General features: G+C 38.7%; 1 protein-coding gene across 27 annotated transcripts in view; it reads left to right on the forward strand.

Annotated features, from left to right (window-relative positions):
- Positions 1-27,220, forward strand: part of ERC1 (ELKS/RAB6-interacting/CAST family member 1) — a 511,501-nt gene that overhangs the window by 403,519 nt on the left and 80,762 nt on the right. For 21 of the 27 annotated variants that reach the window (XM_054527822.2, XM_063711693.1, XM_063711688.1 and 18 more), the window contains one exon: positions 16,318-16,416. In XM_054527822.2, the coding sequence (XP_054383797.1) occupies positions 16,318-16,416 (99 nt within the window). Of the gene's footprint in view, positions 1-16,317; positions 16,417-18,646; positions 18,712-27,220 lie in introns of all 27 variants that reach the window. The other 6 variants (XM_054527833.2, XM_054527826.2, XM_054527827.2 and 3 more) reach the window with 1 other exon arrangement.

The raw sequence follows: 27,220 nt of genomic DNA on the forward strand, positions 1-27,220 counted from the left end.
GGGCCTAGTTACTGCTGTGCAGTAGTGAAGGTCCTGACTCTCCACTAGGAGACATGGCTGTTACTGCTCCATGGGGGTGGAATTCTGGAATCCTCACCTAGTCTCCAGTGACACTGTGGAGGGGAGACTTCATTGCTGACGGTTGGAGATTATAGCCCTGCCTCCCTCGGCTTTCCCTGACACCTTCCAGTGGAGCAAGGAGAGGCTGAAGCACCACCTCACAACCTAGTGAGCATGGGGCCCGCCGCTTGGTCTTTACTGACATGAGTGACAGTGGGACCACATGGTCTTTGGAATAGAGTGATTGTTGTCCCACAGGTTTCTATGTTGCTAGGCTGTCCCTTTCCTTTAGAGGCTTCTTTGGCTAGAAAGTTGGCTTCTGTTGAGGCTTTTTTTGTCTATACCTGTTGGCATTTCCAGGTTGTCGGCGTCTTCAGCTCCACCTCTGGATATATGAGGCAAAAAGAAGATCCAGGGAGCTGCAGGTCACAGCGCTCCTGACTGGTCTGCCTTCTCTCTGCCTTTTAAATATTTCTCTCTGTGTGTATAGTTTTTCTTGTACTTTTATACTTAGTGTGCTGGAGAAAAAAAAATATTCCTGATACTTCTTAAAGACAGTAAGGCAGACTCTATTCAGGGGGCCACTCAGATGAGGATTTGTGTTAGAGGACAGAGATCGGGCTCAACTCAGAATACACAAGGACAAATCAGAGATGTGTAGCCAAGGAGCGGGGTGGGGGTCAGTGATCGAAAATTACTAAGAAGAAACGTCATGGCTGGGGGATTCTTGCCAGACCTACTCAACAGGAGTTGCTGAAGACAAGCCAGAGAGATGACATATTGATAGTGGGAGATGAGGAACTTGATGAGATCTTGATCAGACGTCAAGGGTGGGGATTTATTTTTGAAGGAAGACTTAAGCAAACTACCTTTTCTCTTTAGGAAAATAAAATGTATGTTCTGGGCTTAGATATCTAAGTAATCAGTAGGTTGAATTTTAATGCTTACATGCAGATAACTGATTTTTTTAAGTTATAATTTTCATTACAACCTCATCCCTTAGCCCAAGTCACATATTTATGTGTTTTGGAAAACCATACCTCTGGCAGCAGTTGAGTTTTGATGTCTAGTATCGTTACTTTATTCAGCTTCCAGTTCATTTTAAGTGGTCCTTAATGGGTATTCATTTCTTATCAGAATCAATCTATACCTGATACTTGTATATTTCTGGAAATCAAAGTTTTTCAAATATATGGATTTATAAAATTATAAGTGGAAATATTTCAACAACTAAGAAGAGATCATTTAAGATACTTTCCTATAATTAACAACTTTTTTTAGAAAAGCCTGATTTTAATAAATGGTGGTTTTCTGGTTTTTTTTCTTCTACACAAAAGACTGAAAGCCATTTAGCTCAGTTGTACAAAAAAGAAACTTTGGAGAATAGAGAAAATCAAGAGTGCAATAGTAGCTGTGGGAAAATTTTAACAATGTAACCACATATGTTTGTAAAATACATATATACAGAAAAATCCTTTTATAATGAATAGTCAGAGTATAGGAGAAAAAAATGGTATTGGAGAGTTTGGCCTTATATCATTTGCTTTCAGTCTGAATGGTTCAGTAAGAATCTAAAAATGCTTTTATATCCTCTGGGTTTATTTAAAGATACTTCGCTGTATGTACACACAGGTGTATAGTTGGCTTATGTTTTGACTCAATTATATTCTTTTCTTACCACATATGGACCATGATTTTGTAAAAAGAAAAGATAAAATTCCCTCAGAACATCTAGCTTTAAGAACTTTGGCTGGGCGTGGTGGCTTACGCCTGTAATCCCAACACTTTGGGAAACTGAAAGGCAAGAGGATCACTTGAGCCCAGGAGTTCGTGACGAGCCTGAGCAACATGGGGAAACCTCATCTCTACACAACAAAAATTTTAAAAATTAGCTGGACATGGTGATGCACATCTGTAGTCCCAGGCCTTAGGAAGCTGAGGTGGGAAGATCGCTTGAGCCCAGGAGGTCAAGGCTGCAGTGAGCTGTGATTGTGCTACTGCACTCCAGCCTGGGCGACAGAGGAGACCCTGTCTCAATTTAAATATAAAAAAGAACTTTTAGTCTTGTGATCTAAAGTTCTTTTTTTTTTTCTTTAGAGAGAACACACGTGTGTGTGTGTGTGTAAAGTGCTTGGATTCTTGAAGATCACTTTCTCTGCTTGCTTAGCTGTTCTTCAAGCAGGAGAAAATAGGCTGTATTTATGTGATTATAAAAAGCATTGCCAGGCACGGTCACTCATGCCTGTAATCCTATCACTCTGGGAAGCCGAGGCGGGCGGATCATGAGGTCAGGAGATCGAGACCACGGTGAAACCCCGTCTCTACTAAAACTACAAAAAAATTAGCCGAGTGTGGTGGTGGGCGCCTGTAGTCCCAGCTACTCCAGAGGCTGAGGCAGGAGAATGGCATGAACCCAGGAGGCGGAGCTTGCAGTGAGCTGAGATTTTGCCACTGCAGTCCAGCCTAGGTGACAGAGTGAGACTCCATGTCAAAAAAAAAAAAAAAAGCATTAAGCAATTTAATTTCTGTATATTTAGTAAGGAAATGATCATACTTTAAAAAAACTTTTTAGGCCGGGCACGGTGGCTCACGCCTGTAATCCCAGCACTTTGGGAGGCCAAGGCGGGCGGATCACGAGGTCAGGAGATCGAGACCATCCTGGCTAACACGGTGAAACCCCATCTCTACTAAAAATACAAAAAATTAGCCAGGTGTGGTGGCGGGTGCCTGTAGTCCCAGCTACTTGGGAGGCTGAGGCAGGAGAATGGCGTGAACCCGGGAGGTGGAGCTTGCAGTGAGCCGAGATTGCGCCACTGCACTCTAGCCTGGGCGACAGTGCAAGACTCCTCTAAAAAAAAAAGAAAAAAAGAAATTTATTATTACTTCTTGTTTTCATGGCCTTTGCATCTGTAAAATACAACTGTATACTCAGTGATATGGTTTGGCTTTGTGTCCCCAACCAAATCTTATGTTGATTGTTATTCACAGTGTTGAAGAGGGGGCCTGGTGAGAGGTGATTGGATGGGGGCAGCATTCCTCCCCCCTGTTGTTCTCATGATAGTGAGTGAGTTCTCTTGAGATCTGATGGTTTAAAAGTGTGCAACACTTCCCCCCTCAACCTGTGCTCTCACTCTCCCCCGCCACTGTGTAGAAGAGGTGCTTGCTTCCCCTTCACCTTCCACGATAACTGTAAGTTTCCTGAGGCCCTCCAGTCATGTTTCCTGTGAAGCCTGAGGGACTGAGTCAATTGAACCTATTTTCTTCATAAATTACCTAGTCTCAGGTAGTTCTTTGCAGCAGTGTGAGAGCGGACTAATCCACTCAGCCACTCACATAACCTAAATTACAGACAAACTGTGGTAAATGTTCTTGGATCCTGGCCATCGTTCACTGATTTTTAGAATAACAGAAAACACTTGCCTACATTTTCTTCTTTTCTTTAGATATAGTGTTGAGTCTCACTGGATCCAGCTAATAATTCCCTTTACACATTCTGTTCTTTGAGAACAGATACAGCTGGGAGAAATGATCCTATGACATTAAACTAGAATTGGATTGCATTAGGTTTATTGCAGGGATGTGAGATCTGTACTCCAAATTGTGGCAGTGACCAGGAGCAAAGGCTCAACCACTCTTTGTTTTTGAACAGTTTGATTTTAGATACTGCACTGGGCCATCATAGGCAAATTGGCCCAAAAGATATTTCACTCCTGGAACTTAAGTTCATGACCAACTTTTAGGAATGGCTTTTTAGATCTGACTGTTACTTTTTCACCAGAATGTACCGTAATTATATGCCATGGCCAGAAAACAGGAAATCTTTCAAAAATTAGGAGTGGAATAGAAATTTTGTAATTTTTTTTTTCAGTTTTAAAATGTTGAATGTGTTTTTATCCTTGTGTTAATATATGTTTGAAGAGAGAAAATATAGGCTGCTCTTCTCCAGAGTTCGAAGTAAAGTCTGCACAGCATATGGGAAAGTGCTAAATATACATGGTAATTGAAATTAACCATTAAGATGAACATACTCATTCTGGCAGCTAAGAAGGGATATCTTCAGCTCAGGGAAAACCATGAGCTATGTTTATAAGTCCGCCCAGCTAGGTTATGTGTCTGTGTTATAGAAGCCAAGAATCCCATACAAGCGTTTCTGAGGATTACGAAAATGGTTATGATGAGATGGAAGAGAAGAGTTTCTTAAGAATGAGCAGATAGACCAAAAAAAAAAAAGTTTTTTTATTTGCTTTATACCAAGAGAGGGGAAAAAAAAAGTCGTTTTCATGGGAAGTATGTTGAAAGAACAGATGTCTTGTGAGCTCAATTCCATAAATGGTGATGTGCCCAAGAATACCCTGAGATAAGAAGAAAAACTACATGGAGTCTTTAAAAAAAAAAATCACTGAGTCCTAAAGTAAATAAGTGAATATCCATAATCAAAAATTTTCCTTTTCATATTAAATCTATTTGTGTGGAAGGAAATGAAGGAGAAAACTTTATAAATATGTGTAAACTGGAGTCCCTGGATTCTAGAGTTCTTTTTTGAAACTAGTATAAGGAACAGAAATTGTCTTTTTATCTGAGAAAAAACTGTGCTAGTTAAAATGTCTATTTTCTTTGCTTTTGACTGAGATAACTCATTGTGGTAACACTGGGTTTTAAATTCTGACTGGTAACTATATATCTATTTTTGATTAATACAAAGAGGAAAATGAATTATTTAATAAAGGAAGTTTTATAGAAAAAGCATTCAAAATGTTAAACTCATTGCCAAAAAATATATGTAGTCCTTAATGGTAGGAAAGGTGGGAGCTACAAACCTATCATTGTTTTGCACCAATCATGGAAAATTGATTCTTGAATTCAACAAACATATATATTAAGGATTTTATCTAAGCTGGCAATTTTACTAGGTACTGAGTTGATAGAAAGATGAATGAGACTCTGTCGCAGCCCTCATAAAATCAAATCTATTGGAAGAAAAGATACGTAAACAGATTATTAGAATCTGTTTCAGATAGCGCCGAAAGCCTTTTGTTCCAAACCTCAAGAAGCTGCATAAGCTTTTACCACCTCTAAAAATTTGTGATGTGTGGTTGAGCTCATGTGAGAAAATGGTGTCAGAATCAAAGAGAGGGCTGAAAGATAAAGATGAGGTGTGTGAGCCTATGCAGCAGCTGCCCAGGGGCTGGCAGACCTAGTTATGACTAGAAGGACTTGGGTTTACAAAATGCCTATACAGAGAATGGAGGTGAGGCATTGAGCTCACAAGAGGTGCAGAGTTGGAACCGAACCTCTGCTGAAGATGGGTCCATTAGAGGCTTGCTGTGCAGAAAAGCAAGACTCATTCAGTCAAACTAATACCAGTGATAGATGACAAAGAAGCTTTTCTCTGCCCTGACTCTGGGAAGGAGCCCAGAGTTGGCTCTAAGAAACCAAAGTTATAAAGCCTGTACCTTCCCCAGGTTTAGACTAAAAATTTATGTCACTACTTGTCTGGGAAGTTCCTACCTGAAAATCACTAAGAAAGAAATGCACATGGTCCTTACCCATTCATAATCAGATAATGGCAAACTGAGGTGCTTTGTGGCCAAAATCGAGAATTTAACAACACACTAAATTAAGCAGGCTGTGCAGATTGGGAACTCTGATACTCTACTGGTGGGAATGCAAAATGTAGACCTCTTATAGAGGCAATTTGGCAGTATGTAGTAACATTGCTTATCTGTGCATTGACTTTTTGACCCAGAAGCTTTACTTCTAGGAATTGGTCCCACAGACACATCTTCAAAAATACAAAATAACATATACACAAGGTAATTCATTGCTATAACATTTGTAATAGCAACAGATTGAAAATAACCCAGTTGTGCCACAGTGGGATATTTGTTGTCAATTACAATATATCCAACAGAGTGGAATACTGTGCAGCTGTATGTAGAAAGGGATGAGAAAGATCTCTATTGATATGGAGCGATTCCCAGAACATACTGTTCAATAAAAAAGCAAGATGTAGAATAATGTATTTAACATGTTACTTTTTATGTAAGAAAAGGAGTAACATGGGCAATTATGTGAGTATATGATTGCTAATAATTGCAAGAAGAAACAATTGAAGGACAAATCTAAAATTTACCCAAAAAAGTTACCTATAAAAAGGAGGGAACAGGATAGAGGAGACAGGGGTGGAAGCAAGCCTTCTGTGATTATACCTAGTTATATAGTTTTGACTCTAGAATCAAATGAATGTGTTACATAATCAAAAATAAAATCAGATCAGAAAAAAGGAAAAAAGCAGTCCTTGAAATTTAAAAACAAACAGAAACAGATGAATCAATTATATATTAAATTGTTGACATATTCACATTGAGCAAATAATTATTGCAGCTAACTTTATAATACAGATTTTTCTCTGTACATCTTAGTAGGATAAACTCCAAGTAAAAGAACAAAAATGCAAAGATTTTTTTTTTAATGGTCTCACTCTGTCTCCCAGGCTGGAGTGCAGTGGCACAATCACCACTCACTGCAGCCTCAACCTCCCAGGCTCAATCGATCCTCCCACCTCAGCCTCCCAAGTAGCTGGGACTGCAGGCACATGCCACCGTGTCTGGCTAGTTTTTGTATTTTTTGTGGAGATGAGGTTTCACCATGTTGCCCAGGCTGGTCTCAAACCCTTGGGCTCAAGTGATCCTCCCTCCTCAGCCTCCCAAAGTGCTGGGATTGTAGACGTGAGCCACCGTGCCTAGCCCAAATAGATTTTAGAGTTCCTCCTGAAGGCATATTGATAGTAATTGTATTGGTTTTGGTATTTTAAAAACATTATATTGTTAGAGAAAACAAATAACAAGTAATTATGTTGTTGTTAGGAACCAAAATTTTTCAGCATAAGAGAAAAAAATATAAAGTATAAAATCAAAGTAGTTTAGTAAACCCAGTCTTCAAGACTGAGATCTGTAATCTTAAATCTGAATTTAAAACATTACTGTTAACCAATAATTTTCTCCCTTTTAAAAAAATATTCATTTCCTGTCTCTGGGAATCACTTCCTATCTCTGACTGAACCAGACTAGAAGAAATGATAAATAATAAACACCCCAGCAACCGGATTGTGGCTTCTCACTGTTTTTGGTATGCTGCTATAACAAAATCGGTAGGCAGGTAATTTATAAAGAACAGAAATTTATTTTTTCACAGTTCTGGAACTGGGAAGTCTAAGATCAAGGCACCAGCAGGTTTGGTTGTCTGGTAAGGGCTGCTTTTGGCTTTTAAGATGGTACCTTGTTGCTGTATCCTCCAGAGGGCAGGGACCTTGTGTCCTCGCACACATCTATTCATTTACTAATTTGTTTATTTAATGAGTTCCCTAGTAAACTTCAGTGCTGACAAATCAGTTTATTTTCTTTTCTCCTACTTTTTTTTTTTTTCAAGACAATGTCTCACTCTGTCAACCAGGCTGGAGAGCGATGGTGCGATCATGACCCAAGGCAGCCTTGACCTTCTGCGCTCAAGCAGTCCTCCCACCTCAGCCTCCAAAGTAGCTGAGACTACACACAGGCATGTGACATCATGCCCAGCAATTTTTTTTATTTTTTTGTAGAGACAGGGTCTGGTTATGTTGCCCAGGCTGGTCTCAAACTTGTAGGCTCAAGCAGTCCTCCCACCTCAGCATTCCAAAGTGCTGGGATTACAGGTGTGAGCCATCACGCCGGGCCTCTCTTACTATTTTTTAAGAGCAAAAGCATTATTTACTCACATGGCTGCACATTGTCTTATTTTATATACCTTTATTGAGATACGATTCACATCTCATGCAATTTATCCGTTTAAAATATGTCATTCCATATTGTTTAGTAAATTACAGAAATGTGTAACCATCACTACAATACCCTATTTTTTAAAGTATCTTTTTCTAGCATTATTTCAGTGTCATCGCTTTTTATATATTAAATACATTTTGACAAATTGAAAGCATTATTGATTTTGCTGCTCAAATTGTTCAATGTAGCCATTGTCCCTTTCCCCCAGGCCTGGCAACCACTGATCTACTTTCTCTCTCTATAGATCTGCCTATTCTGGAGATTTCATATAAGTGAAATAATATACTATGTTGCCTTTTGCAGGACTTCTTTAACTTGGCATCGTGTTTTCAAGGTTCATTCGTATTTGTAACATGTATCAGTACTTCATTCCTTTTTATGGCTAATAGCTCATTATATGGATACACCAGACTTTATGTGTCCATTCATAAGTTGTTGGATATTTGGGTTGTTCCTGTTTTTTGACTATAATAAATAATGATGCTGTGAACATTGTGGGTACTTTTTTGCATGGAAACATGTTTTCAGTTACCTTGAGCATGTACCTAGGATTGGAATTGCTAAGTCATATGGTAATTGTATGTTTGCCGTTTTAAGGAACTACCAAAATGTTTTGCAAAGAGACCCTACCACTCTACAATCCCACCAGCAATATATGACCGTCCCTACACATTCTCACCAACACTTGTTATTGACTTTTAATAGCCGCCCTGGTGGATGTGATGTGGTATCTCATTGTGGGGTTTTGTTTGTTTTGTTTTATATTGTATTGCTTCTCCGTTGTTCCTGTAGATCACTGTGGCTTTGATACGCATTTCCCTATTGATGTTGCACATCTTTTCTTGTGCTTACTGCCTATTTGTGAATCTTCTTTGTTGATGGAAAAGATTCAAATCCTTCACTCATTTTTAATTGGGGTATTTGTATTTTTATTATTGAGTTGTAAGAGTTCTAGACACAAATCCTTTATCATATATATGATGCATAAATATATTCTCCCATCCTGTCGTTCTCTTTTCACTTTCTTGTTGATACTGTTTACAGCATAAAATTTTATAAATTTTGATGTGTTCCAATTTATTCTTTTTTTCTTTTGCCACTTTTGCTCTTTGGGTATATTATGTAAGAAATCACTGCCTAATCCAGGCCTCAAAGATTTACTCTTATGTTTTGTCCTAAGAGTTTTATAGTTTTAGCTCTTACGTTTAGGTCTTTGGCCCATTTTGAGTTTATTCTTTTATATGTTCTGAGACTGAGACTTAATGAGTTTGACATCATTTTCTTTGCATGTCTATTTCTGTTTTTCCCACACCATGGGATGAAAAGAGTGTTCTTTCTCCATTAGATTGTCTTGGTACCCTTACTGGAAATCAGTCGACCATAAAAAAATAATGTTTTGTTTCTGGACTCTCAGTTTTGTTTCATTGATTTCTTTGTCCGTCTTTATGCTGATAACCCACTGTAGGTAAACCTACTATTTACCGTAGGCTCTGAAATCAGGAAGTATGAGTCTTCCTAACTTTATTCTTCTCATTCAATATTGTTTTGGCCATTTTTGTATTTTTTTACAACCCCATGTGAATTTACAGTTCTCTCAAAAATTGAAGAAGCGTAATAGAAGTAGCACTAATAGTAGTAGTCATAGCAGTAGAAGAAGAAATGCTGCAGCAAATAAAGGGAAGGGAGGATAAAGGAAACACGTAGAGCAATAGAATAGTTTCTGAAGGAGGACATGGATATATGGGGTTTTTTTCTATTCTTTCCTCTGGTGTATGTTTGGAAATTCTCAATATAAAATATAATTATTTTAGTTTTAAAAGGAGAACAGGCTCTGAAGCTGGACTGTATTAGAGCTCTAACCCTGTGACTTATTAATCATATGAATGTCACTGAGTTATTTAGGCTCTCTGTACCTCAGTTTTTCATCTATAAAATTGACAGGAAAATTGTACCAACTTCATATTGTTGCTATGAGGATTAAATTACCTAAAGCTCTTAGAATAATTCTTGGCACTTAGTAAGTATTCAATAAATGTTGGCTTGGAAAGTGACTATTTTTGAAGGGAGGGCGGTAAAAAAAAAAAAGAGTATTTTTAAAAGTACATGTAGATTTACCAAATAATCAATAAATCTAGTTATTCAATTAAAAACTTAGTGGTAAGTTAACATATATGAAAGGAGAATTAATGAACTTGAAGATAACACTGCCAAAATTATCCAAAATGCAGTGCAGAAGGATAAAACAAAATTGAAAATATCAAAGAGAGATTAGGAGACGTGGAAAACAGACTGAGAAGGTACATGCCTCTGGTAGGAGTTTTGAGAAAGACCATAGGGGAAATTCAGAAGGACCAATATTGCAAAATAGGAAAGTATACATTTAAAAAATTGGAAATTACAAATTTTGCAAATTAGAAAATAAGGAAATTGCAAATATTGTAAAAAAGAGAAATTGCAAAATATTTAGAACAGGGAAAACACTATATATCAAAATTTGTGAGATGCTGCTAAAGCAGTTCTTGGAGGAAAATTTATACTCTTAACACATATATAAAATTGAAAATGAAAAGGCTGGGCACGGTGGCTCACGCCATAATCCCAGCACTTTGGGAGGCCAAGGCAGGTGGATCACTTGAGGTCAGGAATTCAAAACCAGCCTGGCCAACATGGTGAAACCCCGTCTCTACTAAAAATACAAAAGTTAGCTGGGCATGGTGGCGGGCATCTGTAATCCCAGCTACTCAGGAGGCTGAGGCAGGAGAATCGCTTGAACCTAGAGGTTGTAGTGAGCCGAGATCACACCAACTGCACTCCAGCCTGGGCGACAGAGAGAGAGACTATCTCAAAAAAAAAGAAAGAGAAAGAAAAACAGAAAGAAAATTAATGAGCTAAGCATCCAAATCAAGAAATAGAATATCTGTGTAACCCCCAACACACACACACACACAAAAGAACAAAGAAAATAAAAACAGAAATTAAATGAAATAGAAAAGAAGCTGTAAGAGAAGGTCAGTGAAACTAAGAGCTGGTTCTTGGAGATAGGATTTAATGACTTAATTAGATGTGAAATATATAGTGGGACAGATTGTTCATGAAGAAGAGACCAGATATTATAATAATTTTAACAGTGACTTAATCTGATGTCCCTTCAGACTTCTATTACTAAAGAATTAGTCTGCTTTTATTCTGGTTAATAGAACCTGCAACTGAACTCTCAGATTTTTTTTTTAATCAATACTAAAACATAAATCTAATTAGAATTTGAGCTTTTTCTTTTAATAGCTGGGTCTGGATAGCCTATCCTGTTTCTTAGCTTATGTATTCTTCTATGAAATATAGTTTCTGTAACAAGTTATTTTAACATTTTTTGTCTTAGAAGAAAAGATTAACAGAATAGACAACTAACTCCTTTTTCCTCTGGGAGGGTATGTATACCTGGAGATACACATTGATAGCTAAAGAAGTCTGTTTCAGCAAGTTTCTTCCTTCTTCCCTCCTTCCTTTTTTTTCTTTTTCCTTCCTTCCTTCAGACAGTCTTATTCTTTATGTCATTGGGACCAGGGGTTTCATCTCCCTGCACATGCACCTGGCATGGTTCAAGAGGAAAAACATTTGGATATAAAATATCTTTCATGTCAGTAAAACATGAAGGAATTACTCCTTTTGCTTTTTGGTCTTATCTTGAGAAGCGCATGCTATGAGAGCCCCTTAAGAGCACAGAGTCATTTATATGATCTGTGTAATATCTAATGCTCTGTGAGCTGTCAGATATTTAGTGCTCGACATCATAACTATGCGGGGAATAGACTTCACACCAAGTTTCTTCATACTAGACCTAGGAACACTAAACTTTGATCATCTTCGTGTCTTTTGGAAATAGAGAAGTAAGTTCTTACAACTTTTTTTTTCATTCTCTGACGTGGATCAAATAAGTAATCTTTGGTCTTATCTGTCCACTTGGATCAGTTTTTTCAGGCAGGCATATGTACTCATTCCTAAGAAGTACTTTAAATGCATTCTGCCTTGAAAATGGATTTGTGTGTACTTTATTAGGATTTCTTTTTAAGTTTTTAAACTTATGCTAGATATCAGATATGAAAGATTGTCTCATATTCTAAGAAAATAACTAGCCAAGTCTACTTTCACCCACATTCCTGTTAAAGTCAATATGGAAAGGTTTCTTAACCAATTGAATGACATGATACAGATGTTTTGCTCACTTTCTGTATATGCCTCTTTCCTTCCTTCTATTTTCCTTTTTTCTGAGAGCTGCTTTGCAGAAGACTTTGTCATGAAATACCACATGCCATAAGAAAAATTAGCCTACATCTTTTCAAGACTGTCTTAGTCCATTCAGACTGCTATAACAAAATAACTCCGACTGAGTAATTTATAAACAATAGAAATTTATTGCTCACCATTTTGGAGACCAGAAGTGCAAGATCAAGGCAGCAGCAGATTCGTGTCTGATGAGGGCTTGCTCTCCGCTTCATAGATAGTGCTGCTTCGCTGCGTCTTCACACTGCAGAAGGGCAAACAGGCTCCCTCAGGCCTTTTTCCAAGTATAATGGATACATTTATTTATTTACTCATCCATTTATTTATTCATTCATTTGCAATTATCCTTTGAACAACTACTGTTTGCAAAAAAAAAAAAAAAAAAGTATGTTATTTGCCACCAGTTTGATAATGGAGATAACAGTTCTATATGAAAAAATCTATAGTTGGTCTCACAAGCAAAGTGTGCTGGGAGAGCGAAAACAGAAGAAAAAAATTATTTTCATGTTTTCTCTTTTGAGTGAGACACTATCCTCTTTAGGAGTTCAGTTTCCTACCAGTGATGCAACTAGATATTTACGTCTCCTAAATCAAAGTACAAACTTTGGCCGTAGAACCTTGTTCCTCATTATTTTCTTTTTATTTTCAACTTTTATTTTAGATTCGGGGGATACATACACAGGTTTGTTACTTGGGTATATGGCATGGTACCCTCAGGCCTTTTTTATAAGGGTGCTAATCTCATTCATGAGGGTTCCACCCTCTGACCTAATCATCTCCAAAAGGCCCCATTTCATAATACCACCAAATCAAAGGTTAAGTTTCAACATCTAAATCTGGGGGGAGCCGGGCGCAGTGGCTCATGCCTGTAATCCCAGCACTTTGGGAGGCTGAGGCGGGCTGATCACTTGAGGTCAGGAGTTTGAGACCAGCCAGGCCAGCATAGCAAAACCCTGTCTCTACTAAAAATACAAAAAAATTAGCCAGCGTGGTGGTGTGTGCCTCTAATCCTAGCCACTTGGGAGGCTGAGGCAAGAGAATTGCTTGAGTCTGGGAGGCAAAAGTTGCAGTGAGCCGAGATTGCGCCACTGCATTCCAGCCTGGGCAAGAGAACGAGACTCCGGCTCAAAAAAATAAATAAATAAATAAATATAAAATAAAATAAAATTGGGGAGAACACAAACATTCAGACCATAGCAAAGGTCACTGGGGGTCCTCCCAGAAAAGAGAAATTTGATTCACAGATAATTTATTAATAGGTTTTTTTTCTATCGTTATATACTAGAGGGAGGAATTGACTTTAAAATGTGCTTACATTATTAGGTGAAAATGTAAAGAACCTAAATCTTCAACAATATGGGACTCACTAAATATCCATTCAGGGGACTGGGCGCAGTCGCTCACGCCTGTAATCCCAGCACTTTGGGAGGCCAAAGCAGGCGGATTATATGAGGTCAGGAGTTTGAGACCAGCCAGGCCAACATAGTGAAACCCATCTCTATTAAGAATACAAAAATTAGCCGGGCGTGGTGGCAGGTGCCTGTAATCCCAGCTATACTCGAGAGGCTGAGGCAGGAGACCAGGAGGCAGAGGTTGCAGTGAGCCGAGATCACGCCATTGCACTCCAGTCTAGGTGACAGAGCAAGACTCCATCTCAAAGAAAAATTAAATAAATGGATATCCATTCAGCCGAATGCTGTGCAGCCAGTTAAAAGTAGATTTTAGGCTGGTCACAGTGGCTCATACCTGTAATCCCGACTGTCTGAGAGGCCAAAACGGGAGGATCACTTAAGGCCAGGAGTTTAAGACCAGCCTGGGCAACATAGTGAGACCCCATTTCTAAAGTTTCTAAAAAAAACACATAAACTTTCTAAAACCAAAAAATAAATATATATACATATATATATACACACACACACGATATACACATATACATATATATGTAATTTTTTTAAAACAGTATTTTGGAATACTATTTAATGATATGAAAAATGGTCATGATAATGATGATAGCTAAAATGTATTGGGTGTCAGTTTTACGCCAGACACCTTTTTAAGCGCTCTCCTTGTGTCAATTCAACAGGTTAATCCTCGCAGCAGTCTTATGTAGGAGAAACTATTGTTATCCCCATTTTAAAGGTGAGGAAACTGAGGCTCACAGCATTTACGTAGCTGACCTAAAGTCAGCTGGTGAGAGACAGAGCCAGAATTTAAACTCCGGCAATTTGGCTCTTTTAAATCCCTTGCTCAGACATCATTACATATCTCTGCAAATTTTTTTATGAAACTAGACAAACTATTTTTGATTCATCTAGAAACAAAAATGTGTTAAAAATAACCAGTCAAATTTTGACAAAGTAGAATTGATGGACATATTCTACCAGGTATGAAAATATGCTATAAGATATAGTAATTTTTAAAATATCACAGTGTAGCTGAAATAGAGAAGAAATAGAATAAATCAGAAGAGCATGCCACTTTTTATGTTCACAGGGAGGAGACTAAATGGATACACCTAAATATTGAGTGATAATCACTGATAGAGGAATTATAGATTATTTTTCTTTCTTTTCTCTTTTCTGTTTGTAGTTTATTTTTTAAATTATCTATAATGCCAGGAGTTCAAGACCAGCCTAGACAACATAGTGAGACCCTGTCTCTACAAAAGAAAATTTTTTAATTAGCTGGGTGTGGTGGTGCATACCTGTAGTCCCAGCTACTCAGGAGGCTGAGTTGGGAGGATCACTTGAGCCCAGGAGTCTGAGGTTATAGTGAGCAGTGATGATGCCACTGTACTGTACAGCCTGGGTGACAGAATGAGACTCTCTCTAAAATATAACAAAGAAAACCCAAATTATCTATAGTGAGCATTTTTAAATCATACAGTATTAGCAAGTTTATTTTTAATGCTTTAAAACTTCAAGTTTTAACAATATTTTACTAGTGTAACATATTGCTGTTTGATTTTATGCATCATGTACCCTGGCATTTTCTAAGCTGCTAACTCTGCAGAGTTAATTTTCTAAAATGTTCAATATATTATTCATTTATTCAAGGCCTAAATTAACCACCCACACAGAATCACTAATCCAGTCTTCCTTTTTGATAAAGACGGAGAAAAGACAATGGGATTATAGTCCTCTTCTGGCTTAGGGTTGAGGAGAAAGATTTCAGAAGTTTTTACTTATTTTTAAGACCCGAATTGTTTATTGACGGTATAAAGAAAGAAAAGCTATATATATATATATATATATATATATATATATATATATATATATATATATATATGAGAGAGAGAGAGAGAGCACTTCTGTCTGAACACCTCACTGAACTCTGTAGTAAATTGTAATAGTTGTTCAATTGATTTTTTTAGTGAGACCCTGTCTCTGCAAAAGAAAATTTTAAAATTAAGCATGGTGGCGTGTACCTGTGTTCCCAGCTTCTCGGGAAGCTGAGGCCAGAGAATGGCTTGAGGCCAGGAGCTTGAGACAAGCCTGGGCAACATAGTGAGACCTTGTCTCTTTTTTTTTTTTTTTTTTTTTTAAAAAAAGACAATTCATGAAGTGCTTGATTTGGGGATATTGCCTCTTCCCTAAAGATTTCTGTATCAATTTAATTGCCAGTCTCAGCCCAAGCTGCCATAATAAAATGCCATAAACTGGGTAGCTTAATCAAACAAATTTATTTTCTCACAGTTTGGAGACTGGGAAGTCCAAGATCAAGGCAGTGTTTGATTCAGTTCCTAGTGAAGGTTCTTCCTGGCTTGTAAAGGCTGCCTCATTACTGGATCCTCATACGGCAGAGAAATAAAGAGAAATCCCTCTATTTTTCTCTTCTTCTTCTTACGAAGCCCAGTCCTATCAGATTAAGGCCCCACCCTTATGACTTCATTTAACCTTAATTACCTCCTGAAGACCCTGTCTCTGGGTATGGTAACATTGGGGTTTAGGGGTTCTACATATGAATTTGGGTGGGGGCACAATTCAGCCCATAGTATTGGCTAAACTCTTTCCAATATCCTCAGAAATCCCATATTTAGTTTATTTTATTGCAGACAGGATTAGTTTTATCCTTTCTTATGAAACTCTTAAAATACTCATTACTTCACAGTGTGTCATACAAACTTTACTTAAATTTAACCTTATGAATAATTTCTTCCTAGACGCAAAATCGAATGAAGCTAATGGCCGACAACTACGAGGATGACCACTTCAAATCCTCCCATTCCAATCAAACAAATCACAAGCCCTCCCCAGACCAGGTAAGTTGGCTCTGGAATGTTTTATTAAAAAACCCACACACTTAAATTTTGAAATGTTTTGTACTAGCATGTTGCAAATTCTGAGATATAAGTTAGAAGAAGAAAAATAAATAGCTAATTCAGTTCTGAAAACTATTCTTTTCAAAAAAATCACAGATTCACTTTCTTTATAGGAAGTTGGTGATTCTGGATATTTTAAGAGCAGATACTTGAAAGATTTGAACAATAAAGAATCCTTGAATTGAGTTGAGAAAAAAAAATTAACCTTCTCAGAGATACATACTAATAATATGTAATTTTTAATTGTCTATACTAATTTTTAACTATCTTGGTTTTCTTTTTAAAGAAATAGTGCCTTATTAGAAAAACAAGACTCTTTCCTTGCAAGCCTAGTGAGGCACAGTTTGGAGATTATTTCTGTTTAGTGGCAAATTATGAACTCTGCTCATTACCTATTAAAAGTGCAGATTGAAACTTAGTTCTTCACTCTCTGTCGTTGTGGATCCCTCCAGCGTGTCATGCTTAGGATCCCTCCAGCGTGTCATGCTTAGGATCCCTCCAGCGTGTCATGCTTAGGATCCCTCCAGCGTGTCATGCTTAAGGAAAATTGTTGCCTTCAACTTCTCATCAACACAAAAGAGACATTGATGACTCTGAAGGGAACCATATTCAATTCTAGCTTCTTGGAAGAAGGGAACTCTCCCCAAATCTTGAAAATGGTGGATGGGAGAGAGTGGTGAACAGATTACCTCATATCCCATTGCCAAAAATCAAATTTTAACATCTCTATCACACCCAGTCTTAAAATACATAGCTAAGGGAAAAAAAAACCAGTCAGGTAATTACATCCATATGACTAAAGCATCAAGGAAAACTTTCCTGCTAAACATCTCCACTAAATAACAGCTATGGCATTGTCTTAGCAGAAGCAGCAGAAATAGTGCAGATGAAAGCAGCAATGGTATTCAAATTGCTGTTGCTTCTAAGATTCGGAAGGTATAGTCCTAGTATGATGACATTTACTAAGCCAGTTGAGGCAAGCCTTGTATTTTAGAAGGAAAACAATGTAAATATTTAATGTGGGCAAAATGGAGAGCTATCTGCCTGGTGTCAGCGGTTTTTCCCTGCCAAGAGATCATTTTACCTTTTCTGCCTGCTTCCTGATACCTGGAACTGAATTTATGCCAGGGTATATAAGATGCATGTTTGATTCCTCATGAAAACAGGTTTTTGATAATAGAACTGGATGCCTGGAGTAGGAAGAGGCAAACAGAGAAAAGTTGAAGGAAAAGCAAAACATAAAGAAAAACCTCCAACTTGATAATTTTGCCCAGATCCAGCCCTGAGATAGAGATGGCATCTTGGAAAATAGGAAGAAAAGAAGTATAATGACAAACTACAGTTGTTCCTCAGTATCCTCAGGGGATTGGTTTCAGGACAAACCCATCCACAAATACCTAAATCCATGGTTGCTCAAGTCCCTTATATAAAATGGCATAGTATTTGCATATAAGCTACACACATCCTCCCATATACTGTGTTTTGTTTTGTTTTGTTTTTGAGACAGAGTCTTGCTGCGTTGCCCAGGCTGGAGTGCAGTGGCATGATCTCAGCTCTCTGCAACCTCCGCCTCCTGGGTTCAAGTGATTCTCCTGCCTCACCCTTCTGAGTAGCTGGGATTACAGGCACCTGCCACCATGCCTGGCTAATTTTTGTATTTTAGTTAGAGACAGGGTTTCACCGTGTTGGCCAGGCTGGTCTCAAACTCCTGACCTCAGGTGATCTGCCCGCCTTGGCCTCCCGAAGTGCTAGGATTACAGGTATGAGCCACCACGCCCGGCCCCTCCCATATACTTTAAATCGTCTCTAGATTACTTGTAACCTAATGCAATGTAAATACTATGTAAATAGTTGTTATACTGTATTTTTAAAATTTTGTTTATTATCAATGCATTGTTATTTTTTATTGATATATATATATATATATGTGTATGTATATGTATATATTTCATCCACGGTTGGTTGAATCCACAGATGTGGAACCTGCAGATACAGAGGACCGACATTAACTACTAATTTTGATAGTTTAGGGAATTAGAATCTGTATGAGAGAGTCAAGAAATTCTCTTTGGCTACATTATGCTTATGTCTTTGTTTTAAATACTAACCACCTCTTTTTCATTCCATGCTGCCCTGGGGCATTGCCCCCTTGTCATCTCTCTCCCTGTAGGATGAGGAGGAGGGTATATGGGCATAGCCAATCAGAGGCTTAGTTCAGCCATTTTGTTCAGAACGGTGAGAAACAGCTTTCCTTAACTATAGAAATGGTTTTTGTTCGTTTTCATCTTTCTTTTTACACAGTAACTCTCACATCTCATTTCTCTGTAATTCATGAAATCCCTGGTGTGCTTTCTGTTTTTTCATTTTCACGTGATTCTTGTGTGTATTGCTGTGCTGCTGACATAGTGGGGTTTGGATTTTGTGGCTTTTTTTTTTTTTTCTTGTTGTGTGTTAATAGTCACTTCTATAATTTCTTTTTATACATTTTTGGGAGAACTTCTAGGACATGTAACTAAATTTCTCCAGTTGTGATTTTATTAATTACCCTTTCTAGGGTGATTTTACAGTGTCCTGGCAAGGTTTATAATAACTTTATATGAAATTGACAATAGAAAATTGATCAAGTACTTTGCTCATTGGCCTAAGTTTGAGGTATACTTTTTATGATGATTAATTATAAATACATGGTGTTTAAAAAAAGCTGTACTGTGATTTAAAACCTCCTTTTGTTTCTATCTGTAGAAGAGTGAGCTCTCACAGTCAGCACCTCTGTTTCTATCTATAGAAGAATGAGCTCTCACAGTCAGCACCTCGGACACATCCCCTGGAGCTTTGACATTACCCTCAAACTATCCCTAAAAATAGGGAAAAATAGGGAGGAGCAAAGTAAAGGAAGACTTTTTTTAGAAGTCATTCTAAATATTCTTTTCCCTCCCTTTTCGTGGATTGCTGCTGTGTTCAACAGTTGCCAGGACACTGTCTAGATTCTCCTTTTCAGGACAATTGGCTGGAAAGTATAGTCCAGCTGTGGCAGTATCTGCCTTTGATCTGATGCCCTTGAGGTTTGACTAAGGAAATCCTTTTCTTAGAAAAAGTAATAATTATGATTAATAAGTTCACACATATTTGGTGGCCTTGCACTCCCTGGATTCACTGCCCATGCTTATCAGTGATTTCACTCCCCTGGAGTCAGTTCTCCCTGAAATGTCTTTGTCTTGGTGTTAAACTGCTTAAAATGATGAGGACATGTGTAGATCTCTTAACTGTTGAGCACAACCAAGAAGGATGGAGAGGTAAGTTGTGGAAAGGGGCCACGTGCTGTGAGGTAGGAAGCTGTCCAGATGGCTTTATCCTGAGGGCATGAATGAAGTTGAAATGCACTGGATCAACCAGAAAGCTCTTCGGGTTAGGATACTGCATGTCAGAGAAAGCTAAAGCTGAGAGCAATCAATGTGCTAATTTATCTGCACTCGACAAGGGTAGGTATTTGTTATCATCAAGCATGTGAGGCCATGCAGTAGCTGGATGTAGTTTACTGGTCTCTTAGAAATGAGCATGCCCCTACCTTGTCTATTTTGGCAGAACATAGGAGCTTCTTAGCTTCCCTCAGCTGGAAGCACCACGTATGTGGACATGATTATATTTTTGTTGCAAATCCTTTTTCTGGCCAATCAGAGGAAGCCTGTTGGTATTCTAGGAAACAGGCCCATAGGTAACTTCACCAGGAGACTAAAAAGTAAACAAACCAGTACATAATCTTGTTCCTGAAATTTTCATTTTCCTTTCTCTACCAAAATAGGATAACTCTTAGCTTTTTCCAATTATCGCACTATTGAGCATATCGCACTAATATATTAACTTTCATTGGTTTAACACCATGCAATTGCAATTAGCCAGTCGTAACTGGAGTTTCTATGATATGGTGTTTCCAATTTTATAAAATGTGCTGTAAACCTCATTATATCATAAGGATTTTACCTAAAGAAATGCATGAGTGACCCCTAAAACACTGCAGAAGTTTTGACTGGCTATCCACTTTCCTTCTCCTGTTTCCTTACTAATTTTACAGAAAATAGATTTTCTTTAAAAATTCAAACTTTTGAAATTGATGATTTGCCTTATCAAACTTAAGAACATATGTTTTGCATCTAAAACATTTTCTAGGACACCAATATATAGTTATCAAGTATGAGCCTTACTTGATATAATCCATAGATGGGAAGAGAATCATAGATGTACTGAGCTGAAAAGGATTCTGGAGTTAGGCCATTTCAGGAGAGGTGGTAAAGCATAATGCTTAAGAGTGTAGGCTTTGGAGCAGGATGCCTATGTTCAGATTCTAACACCACCATGTACTAGCTTCTGATTTGGACAAGGTATGTAATCGCGCTGTACTTCAATTTCTTCATCTTTAGGATGGAGGTTGTTGTGGGGAGTAGATAAGTTGTGAGACACGTGGACTCCAGAGCCAGACTGCACAGCTTTGAATCTAGACCTCTCCACCTGCCCTGTGACCTTGGGAAAGTAACTTAAACTCCCTGAACCCCAGTTCCTTTATCTAAAAAAATGGTTTATTAATAATGCCTACTTCCTAGGATTATTGGATAGATTAATAAGTTGATATCTGTAGAATGCTTTGAACAGTAGTGTACATGCCTTTGTTATGCTGTTGCTGTTGTCATCATTAACTTAGATCCATCTCCAGGAAATAGTAAGCTTTCAATAAATGTTAGTTGCTGTTGTTATTAACATCATCATCTAATCCAGTGCCCTCATTTTATAGGTCAGGATGCAAAACAAAGATTTAAAAGTTGTGACTTAAGGTCCTCAGGCATTTCTGTGGTCTGGAAGGAAGAACTAGTATCTGACAGTAAAAGAGATAATGAAGACATATTGATGGTGATAGCTCTCTTCCATCACCACAAGTTTCATCTCCTATATGTTGAGGAATTTTTTCCTTTGGGAAAACACCTTGAATTTTATAAAGAAATTACCTATTATATGACATTTAGTCAGTGAAATCTTTGAAAGAATTAGCTGTCAAGCAGCCCTCCTAAGACACACAGACTGAAGCAAGGACTGCCTCCACTCATAAAAAAAAAAATAACAGTTCCTGCACTCTCCTCTTGGCCTATAGAAAATCCGTGTGAGGGCCAGACTCGGTGGCTCACGCCTGTAATCCCAGCACTTTGGGAGGCCGAGGCAGGCGGATCATTTGAAGCCAGGAGTTTGAGACCAGGCTGGCCAGCATGCCAAAACCCCATCTCTACTAAAAATACAAAAATTAGCTGGGTATCTTGGCAGGCACCTGTAGTCCCAGCTACTCAGGAGGCCGAGGCACAAGAATCACTTGAACCTGGGGGGCAGAGGTTGCAGTGAACCGAGATCATGCCACTGCACTGCAGCCTGGGTGAAAGAGCAAGACAGTCCCCCCCAAAAAAAAAAAAAGAAAGAAAGAAAAGGAAACTGATTCTCTCTCTCAGACATTCATGCTAGGTGTTCTAAGTTCAATAACTAAGTAGAATTTGAGCATGATTTGATAAGTTATATAACTATTCAGTAAATCACTTGAATAAATGTCTATATTGTAATGTGTTTAAATTGCACTGGGTCCAATAGCCATGAAGTCTTATATGACTGTCTCAGTCGGCTCAGGCTGCTGTTGAAAATATCATAGACTGGATGGCTTAAAACAGCAGTCCCCAACCTTTTTGGCACCAGGAACCGGTTTCGTGGAAGACAATTTTTCCACAACGGGGGCTTGGGGAAGATGGCTTCACAATGAAACTGTTCTTCCTCACATCATCAGGAGCGTGCAACCTAGATCCCTCCCATGCACAGTTCACAGTAGAGTTCGCGCTCCTATGAGAATCTAATGCCGCCGCTGATCCAGGAGGCGGAGCTCAGGCCATAATGCTGGCTTGCCTGCCACTGGTCTCCTCCTATGCGGCACAGTTCCCAACAGGCCACGGACAGGTGCTGGTTCATGGCCCCGGGGTTGGAGACCCCTGGCTTAAACAACAAACATTTATTTTTTACCATTCTAGAGGCTGAAAGTCTGAGGTCAGGATCCCAGCGTGGTCAGATGTTTGGTGAGGGCCCTCTTCCTATTTTGCAGATGGCTGGCTTCTCACTGTGTCTTCACAGGGCTAAGAGAGAGAAGAAGCAAGCTGTCTCGTGTTTCTTTTTACAAAGGCACTAATTCTATCATAAGGGCTCCACCCTCGTGACCTAATAATCTCCCCAAAGCCGTCCAGATACCATCATGTTGGAGATTAGGGTTTCAACATATAAATTTTGAGGGGACACAAACATTCAATTCATAGCAATGATGTTGCTGACTCAAAGAACTCAGTGGTGCAAATGTGACTTAGTCTCAGCCCAATAGGGAGCTCCAGAGCAAAGATTTCCTGTATAAGTTAGTTTATCCATGCCACTCTCTATCCATTTACTGTAAGTTTTCTTCTTTTTTCTTCCTCTTTTTCTTCCCCTCCTCCCCACCTCCCTTTACCCTCCCTCCTCCTCCTCCCTCCTTACAGTAGAATGTAGGCCCCATGAGGACAGGGACTTTAATATATTTACTTACGTATTCCCATCATTTGAATAAATGCCCAGGATATAGTAGGTCCTCAGTAAATATATATATGTGTGTGTGTCTGTGTGTGTGTGTGTGTATTTATTTTAGTTAACTACTGAATTCACAAAAATCCAGAAAAGTAAAAGTAAAGTTTACATTGAAACCAGGAGCATAGAAATTGGTTCTTAGCTTTATTATCAGCACTGCTATTACTAGAAAGGGAAGATAAGAAAGATGAACAGAAACAAAAGAATTTTAGAGAAATGTTGAGAATTTAAAGGAAAATCATAATGAAGTCCTAGAGTCTGCCTACTAAAATTTTACACCGAATATAATGGAGTTGAATGTAATTCTGAAATCTTTTTCATTTACCAACTGAAGATCCTTCGGGTAGAAACTTTCCTTCCAGTAACCTATGGTTCTTAGCCATCAAGAAGAGCAGCATATGCTCTTTCTGGACTTCACCCCATGGAGCAGTTTGTGTGAACTGGTGCTAGGTCCCTTCAGTAAAGGATGTACCTACCAAGGGGCTTAGAAGTTGGTCTTGGTATAAGAACATGCCACTTACTACAATCTGGAAATGGCTTGCCTATTAGATCAGCACTGTAGCATCTCAAAACAGGATTTGGACCAGTATGCTAGACTTTTCTTTTTCATTAGAGATGATGTAAATCTTAACACAAACTTTTAAGACAAGTGTTGTAAAACAAGCATCTCCTTCTCTTTTGGCTCTTCCTTTTTGTCCATCTTAGTGGAGATGTCAGTGTACTTATCAGTTTGAAACATCCTAAAATTATTCTCATTGCAAGAATGCAACAATGGAAGCCTTAAATCTCTAGAGAATACATCCATAGAAGGGAGGTGTTAAATTATCTTGCAGAATTAAATGGTGCAGTGAATTGCACTGTTTTCTTGGTATGGAGAAAATGGTCCAAAAACCAGTTTGGGCCAATATCAGGACTGACTTTTGATATGACAGACAAGGAAGAATTTGATCCTCTATTTTCAGAAGTGTATCAGAGATTTTAGCAAGAAACTTCTTTCCTGGAAAGCTTAGAACAAAGCCAGTGGAATTCAAGAAGCACAAGGATCTAGCTGCTGAGAAATAGGAGGGAGAAAATGAACATTTATTAAGCATTTACTATAGTCCCAGCACTTTCATATATCTTATCTCATACAGGGCTCATAGACGTTAAATAATTTTCCAAGATTATACAGCTAACAAGTGGCAGATATTTAAACCCAGGACAGACTCCAGACCCCCTGCTGTTTCCATTACACCATACCAAAAGAGGAGTCTTCCATTTTCCAGTCTAGTTCCTTGGACATAGTAGACACTCTGTAGAAGCGTGTTGAATTGAATTGTATTCCTAACTGGGGAAATAACAAAATGGTCTTTGCTGGTAAAGGAATATCTGTAGGTTACCCAAGACAGCCCCTCACTGAAAGGAAACTAAGTGGTTTCTGAGTTCACTGATAAATGTGACTAACCAGGAATCTAGTGAGGAATTTTGAACCATAGAAGGGAGAAAAATAGGTCTTGGAGGTTGAGTAAAGTTTGGGAAAATGAAACAGGAAAAGAAAAGTTTTAGATAGGAACTAACTTCAAGGAGGTTCCAACCTAAGAATGAGAATATGATGTGTAGGGGCTGGTGAGGAAACCAGCCCAAGTGAAACAGAGGGTGTCTGTCCTTTCATTCGTTCCATGGTTATCCCCACCCACACTTCTGTTTTAATATTGGCCACCCATAATTCAAAGAGACAAACTACAGATGTGAGGAGTTCACGAGAACAGTTACATATTGAGCTTTGCAGAGGATTAAAGTAGTAATCAGCTTCCTTTGGACACTGTCTGAATCACTGTCTTCTAAGTTGATTGTCCCTTTATCTAGTTCTGTTGCTTTCAGGTCCTAGTCAGAAGGTGGGCTTTGGAACCCACCTTGTTTGAAACCATACTTGGTTTCAAACTTCTGTGTACCTCACTTTCTTCATTTGTAAAATCAGGATAATGATATACCTGCCTCAGAGGGCTGTTTGATGGTTAAATGAAGTAACATAAAGCCCTTAAAACAGAACAATGCTTTTACATATCAGTAGTTGCTCAGTTAATGTTAGCTATTAGCTGGCTTTAACCTCAAGGCACAAGCTGACCACTTCTAGCATGAATACCCTTCCCGCTTTTCTCTTTCCTTCTTCACTTTCTCTGTTTCCTCTTGGTTCTCATTTAGTGGGAGGATTGAATAAGAGTCCCTTACTCTTCAACTCTGGATTCAAACTATTCTTGCACCACCTGAACTCCAGTTTGATAGTGTTTCCTCTATGTGCTCAGAAATGTCTTTAGTTTACTGTTTGACCTCGGCACACCACCTGTTTTCTGCTTTTCAGGTTTCTCTTCTTCCCTCCTCTCCACAAAGAAATTTAAAATCCTTGCTTCTGCTTTTCACTATTTTCCAGAGGGTTCACTCCCTTTACACCTCATCCTTCTGTCCTGGATTCTCACTAGCTGTCTCAGAACTCTGCCCTCTGCTATTAAAGGCCAAGCTTTCCGCCAGCCCTTTTTGCATACCGTAGTCAGCAGATGCCTTCTGTGGGCTTCTATCTTCTCTAAGCCACCATCTCATCTCATGAGCATATACTGAAACACATAAACATTTTGCTACTGCTGCTGCTTTTTTTTTTTTCCTGCTCCCAAGCAGCTTGAACCTATGTCAAATCAAAAAAGATTTTGGAGGCCGGGCACGGTGGCTCATACCTGTAATCCCAGCACTTTGGGAGGCCCAGGCAGGCAGATCACCCTAAGGTCAGGAGTTCGAGAGCAGCCTGGCCAACATGGCAAAATCCTGTCTCTACTAAAAATATAAAAATTAGCTGGGTGTGGTGGCGCCTGCCTGTAATCCCAGCTACTCGGAAGGCTGAGGCAGGAGAATCACTTTAACCCAGGAGACGGAGGTTGCAGTGAGCCAAGATTGTGCCATTGTACTCCAGCCTGGGCAACAGAGCAAGACTCCATCTCAAAAAAAAAAAAAAAAAAAAAAAAGATTTTGGAAAAGAGTTATTTTTGACAAAGGCATTGGGAAATAAAGACTAAATGGTGGGTGATGCTAGTAGTTACCATTTAAAGAATACCTGCTAAGTGCCAAACACTAAGTTGTAAGTTTATAAGCACATTGTAAGCATGTTTTCATTGAAAGCAATGTAACAATCCTAAGAGATAGATGCCATTTTCATTATTTTACTGCTGAGGGAACTGAACCATGGAGGAGTTAGCCAACTTATCCAAGTTCACATACCCAGTACACAGTAGAAGCCGGATTGGAAGCCAGGTATGTCTAATTATATCAAAACTTCACCTACCTCTGATAAGGATACATAGCTAGAAGCATTTTTTAAAGAGGTTATTATGCTTTTGTGTTCATACTGATTACGAGAGAGGAGAGTAAATGATGGAATTCAGGACACGCTACCCCAAAATATGGCACCTTGGCATTGGATACAACAACAGAAGCAGGAAGGTCTCTCTGACCTTCTCCTCACCCTTCTTGCCTGAAGCAAGCTATAAAAGAATTTTCTGACCTGCCTCTAAAGTAAGTCATAAAACCTTCATTGCAGAGGTTCCCACCCCATAGCTGAAGGAAAAGAATGTCCTTATCTCTGAAGACAGAGGAACACAAAGAACAACAAACAGGCCCTGCTAAATTCCCCCAGTTTATTACTACTATTAGATTATACCCTTTTGTCCTCAAATCCATTTCTCCATGACTGTCTACTCTTCATCTTAGTATAAAAATACACAGATTTCCTTCTTTTTTGAAGTCTTCATTTCTTTCTTTCTTTATTTATTTTTTTTTAGAGACAGGGTCTGTCTCTGTCGCTCAGACTGGAGTGTAGTGGCAAGATCGTAGCTTACTGTAGCTTCGGACTCATGGGCTCAAGGGATCCTCTTGCCTCAGACACCTGAGTAGCAGGGACTACAGGTGTGTACCACCATGCCCTGCTAAATTTTGTATTTTTTGGTAGAAGCAGGGTCTCACTATTTTGCCCAGGCTGGTCTCGAACTACTGGGTTCAAGCAATCCTCCCACCTCCGCCTCCCAAAGTTCTGTGATTACAGGCCTGAGCACAGAGTCCGGCTGAGGTCTTCGTTTCTGAAGGCTCCCATGTTACATAA

The sequence above is a fragment of the Pongo abelii genome, chromosome 10, assembly GCF_028885655.2.
Source record: "Pongo abelii isolate AG06213 chromosome 10, NHGRI_mPonAbe1-v2.0_pri, whole genome shotgun sequence".
NCBI lineage: Eukaryota > Metazoa > Chordata > Mammalia > Primates > Hominidae > Pongo > Pongo abelii.